Source organism: Capsicum annuum, unplaced genomic scaffold (genome assembly GCF_002878395.1).
Source record: "Capsicum annuum cultivar UCD-10X-F1 unplaced genomic scaffold, UCD10Xv1.1 ctg81043, whole genome shotgun sequence".
NCBI classification, from domain to species: domain Eukaryota; kingdom Viridiplantae; phylum Streptophyta; class Magnoliopsida; order Solanales; family Solanaceae; genus Capsicum; species Capsicum annuum.
The window spans coordinates 1-4,134 of NW_025891735.1; the positions used below are offsets into that span (position 1 = coordinate 1).

At 36.5% G+C, this 4,134-nt stretch overlaps 1 protein-coding gene across 3 annotated transcripts; it reads right to left on the reverse strand.

Annotated features, from left to right (window-relative positions):
* Positions 1–130: 130 nt before the first annotated feature.
* Positions 131–3,561, reverse strand: LOC124895283. 3 transcript variants are annotated; one of them, XM_047405723.1, is made up of 5 exons: positions 3,061–3,561; positions 1,441–1,664; positions 1,270–1,331; positions 729–1,148; positions 131–587 (listed from the first exon to the last, which is right to left on the reverse strand). In XM_047405723.1, the coding sequence occupies exons 2-4, from the start codon at positions 1,577–1,579 to the stop codon at positions 891–893; spliced, it is 459 nt and encodes a 152-aa protein (XP_047261679.1). In that variant the 5' UTR covers positions 1,580–1,664; positions 3,061–3,561; the 3' UTR covers positions 131–587; positions 729–890. The 3 variants fall into 3 exon arrangements, with proteins under 3 accessions (XP_047261679.1, XP_047261680.1, XP_047261678.1); XM_047405724.1 differs by lacking the exon at positions 3,061–3,561 and adding an exon at positions 2,141–2,518; XM_047405722.1 differs by lacking the exon at positions 3,061–3,561 and having other exon boundaries at positions 1,441–2,518.
* Between the last annotated feature and the right edge of the window lie 573 nt (positions 3,562–4,134).

Consider the following 4,134-nt stretch of genomic DNA (forward strand, 5'->3'; position numbering starts at 1 on the left):
TTTACCCAAAGAATGGCTCATATCCCATTCTATTAGCTCGTCTGGGATCAAACCAACAAATTGTGTCCACTCTTCGACCTCATCGATAATATCAGCAATCAGAATCTCTTTGGTTATACTTGATAGTAGATTGGTACAGGTTCTGAAACCAGAATCAGAGATTGGAGAAAATTTTGAGTCTAGGTACTCTAATAGACAATCAAAGGCAAATCCTTTAAGCTGATTCATCTGTTTTGGGTCATTACAGCCAAGAAATTCACCGAAAGCCATCCACAGAAAACTCGAAAACATTCCATGTTTATTGAGGAGAAAATGGCTCACAGAGAACCCATCCTCCACATGTAGAGCCTGTTGTTGAGTTGTAGTTCCAAATATGAGTTCAACATTCAAAATGACCTATTTTGCATAGCTGAGTTTGCTTTCTTTTAACTGATCAATCTTGCTGAGCACTCCAGAAATGTTATGAATCAGTTCTCTGCAACTCCTCCTGGTGGATAATTAGGTCTCACAATCCGAAAGAAATCTATCAGGTTCTGGAAAGAGTGGTTCATCAACAGAGTCCACTGATTCATCAAGCACTTTGTCCTCTGGAAGAAAACAAGCATCATATTTATTAGAAGCATGGATGCATGAAATCCAAGTTCAGAGTTGTCTTATTTTTTAATTTATGTATTTGAGGGAAAGAAAGGAAGTATGCAAATAGTAAAATGTCGAATCGGGGACCATACTTGAGCTACTATTGCGACTGCTGGAAAGGTAGCAGTCAGTTGAATGGTGATCAAGTGAATTCCCAACTAAATCTGCTTCATCTACCAAAGTAGAAAAATATCTAGTAGGATAAGTGAGAGCACATTTAGCTCTAAACCTTTGAAAACCTTGTTCTGAACTCTTTATTTCGGCCATCTCAAAATCCATATCTTCTTTATCAGATCCGCCAGGTCAAGCACAAACTTTGTCTGCCACATTGCTCCAAGTTCTAGAAGCTGAAGCCTTTTGGGGCCTACTGCCTGATCCTGTGGGCATCGATTCCAAACCCATGATCCTGGTAACCAAATTGGAGCTTTCGTTTCGCTCTTGCTTTCACAACGTGTATCAGTCATTCCATTATTCTTTGTATTTGGAAAACCCCCACTGTTCTCATTAGCAATCTACATTGTTCATACAAGAACCAAAAACAATAAAAACAAAAACTTTCCTATCAGGCTTAAATCTGAGACAATAGAAGAAAAAGAAAGCTAAATATGGGAGTATAGTTCAAGAAATGAGTACCAAACGAAGCTTTGGCTGCTTCGCATCCCCTCCAAACTTTTTTGAAGCTTGTTTCAAGCAAGCTATAAGAATGCAGCACAAAAAAGAAATAATTTAGCCCTCTAGCAAGAATCACCTTCAAGAAATTAACCATTTTGCTTTAAAAATTAGTGGAATGTAGTAGTAGCTAACCTGGTGAAAGCAGTTTCTTTGGAAACAGCATCTTGGCAAATCTACGGTTCCGATCAAAGAGCTGAAAGAAAATGCCCACACAACCACAAGGCCTTTGAGGTTGTCTCTCATTCATTTCTCTAGCTGAGCTATCATTCATCCTTCAAAATCCTTTCTTAAATTTCTTCACCTTTTCTCCCACTCTACTGAATGTGATTCACACACTTTGTCTTCCCAATAAGATTCTATCAAATATAATCTTCACATTAATTTAGAAAGAATTAAACAAAAGACCCCCCACTGGCCCCTCTGCCCACCACATCAATCACCCTCCTTGGCCCAAAAAAAGAAAATGGGGAAAAAGAACTTACATTTTCATGCAAGAAACAAAGCAAAAACCCAACAAAATATCAGAAAGAAAGTAGAAAATAGCTATGAAAAGTAAAACCCTGAGCTATGTTCAATTATAACAAAACTTTCACAAGAAACCACAGTCAAACAAAACTTCAACTTGCACCAAATGTGCTATTGTTCAAGAAAACAGCTAGAACTGGTTATAGTACACTCTAGTAAGCTATTATTTTCTTTTTTTAATGTTCTTTATGACAGTGAAAAAAGCAAAATTATAATTATTTTAAATTAGTTCCTATAGACATGCTTTCTATGCTTTGCTATCACAAATGCTACAGAATAAGAAAAGAATGTGTCGATAGAGACTAACCGATTAGGCACCAAACAATAATTATAGAACCCAAAGCAATTGCCGGAAGGACAAGACCGAATGTTTCTACAAATCCAAAGTGCCAAAGAACTTTAAAGTACTTTTAAGAGAAAAGAGAGGGAGTAATAGCGGAGGAGAAGTTTGTCCTTTCAGAGAAAGAGAATGGTGAGTTTATATAGTGAGGACGGCCGTCCACAATCCCAAATAATGAATTAACATAATTAACGTGTGAGGGGATGTCTGTCAACCAAGTAAGGCAAGAAAAATAAAAAATCAATTACTGAGATGCTTTTCTCAAATCAAATTGGTACAGGATCATACCCAAACACTCAAAACGTGCACATATTAGCCTTATTAAAGATTTACGAAAAAATCCAAAAAATAAAAAATCAATTACTGAGATGATTTTCTCAAATCAAATTGGTACAGGATCATACTCAAACAGTCAAAACGTGCACATATTAACCTTATTAAAGATTTAAGAAAAAATCCAAAAAATAAAAAATCAATTACTGAGATGCTTTTCACAAATCAAATTGGTACAGGATCATACCCAAACAGTCAAAACGTGCACATATTTGCCTTATTAAAGATTTACGAAAAAATCCTCGAATTATCACATACATGCTTTTCCCATACAAATTTACCCATATTGACTAAGAGGGATAAAAAATGTGAAGTTGCAAGAAGTTAGGCGTGTTTGCACACACCAGAGTGAGAATAACAAATTGACTCACCATTCAAGTTAAGCGTCACGAAATTTCAATCAAGCAGGACATGCAAAGAGGGTCGAATAAAAATCACAGACTTAAAATGAACACATTTATTCAGCAAAAATCAAACGTGGCCATACTTATGAGAGACACAGATGACGAAATAGTACTAAAGTTCACACACATATTTTGAACACGGGATCAAACCATAAGACGGATTCTTCATTTTCGATGAGGAAGGGTTGCAAGGTTGGAACGCCGAAGGGGTTTGCCGGAGGTATCGCTATGGGAGAGGAGTCAAGGCTGTGTCGCGACTATTGGAGTTCGCCGGAGGGGAGAAAGAAGGTAACTGAAGGACAGAGGATGGAGCGGCGGCGTGGAGGCTTGGATAGCCATCTCTGTTGATGGCGACGCTGTTCGCCAGTGGGGGACGAGAAGGGAGTGGGCTGGCCATCGGAGCAGTGGCTGGACTCGCCTGGGGTAGGAGCTGGTGGCGCGTATGGATTATAAGGAAGAGGTGACGGCGAAGGCTGTTCGCCGGAGATGGCGGCATGGCGACGAGGAATCGGAGCGAAAGGGGGTTGTTTTGGTGGTCGATTGGCGACGGAGAGATTGGAGGAGGGGGGGGAGATCGAGATTTGGAGGTGTTGGTAGAGAGAGAGAAGAGAGAGGTGGAGAGATAGAGGCGGAAGTTGGGGAAAAAATTGAGTTAGGGTTTGTGGGTTTGAAATAGGGAAAGAGAGATGTTTTGATATCAACCGTTGGATTGGTTTTTGATCGACAGCTGTGATTTAATGTCATGGCGGAATTAAAATGTGGCTAGGATGGAAAATAATGGCTTAAATTGTAAGAAATTGGGTTAAGATTGTAATGGATTGGGTAAAAATAATCTATAATTGTAAGAAATTAAATAAAATTGGATTAAAAGGTAAACAAAATCATGCAAGGTAATTTTGATTAGACTGTTATTTAAATTAAACTAGGAATAATAATAATATATGATAATAGTAATTAAATAATAAATAACAACATTAAATAATAAATAATAAAAAATATAATAAAAGATAAATAATAATAATGAAAAAAAATAATTAAACAATAAATTATAATAATAAATGATAAATAATAAATAATATTAATATATATTTAATAACAATGTCAATAAATAATAATATTAATAAATAGTATTAAATAAAGCAAGACTAGATAATGTATTTTGCAAAATTGTGAGTGTGCATAATTACGTGAAAATAATTTAATTAATAAAATTATAAAAATGTC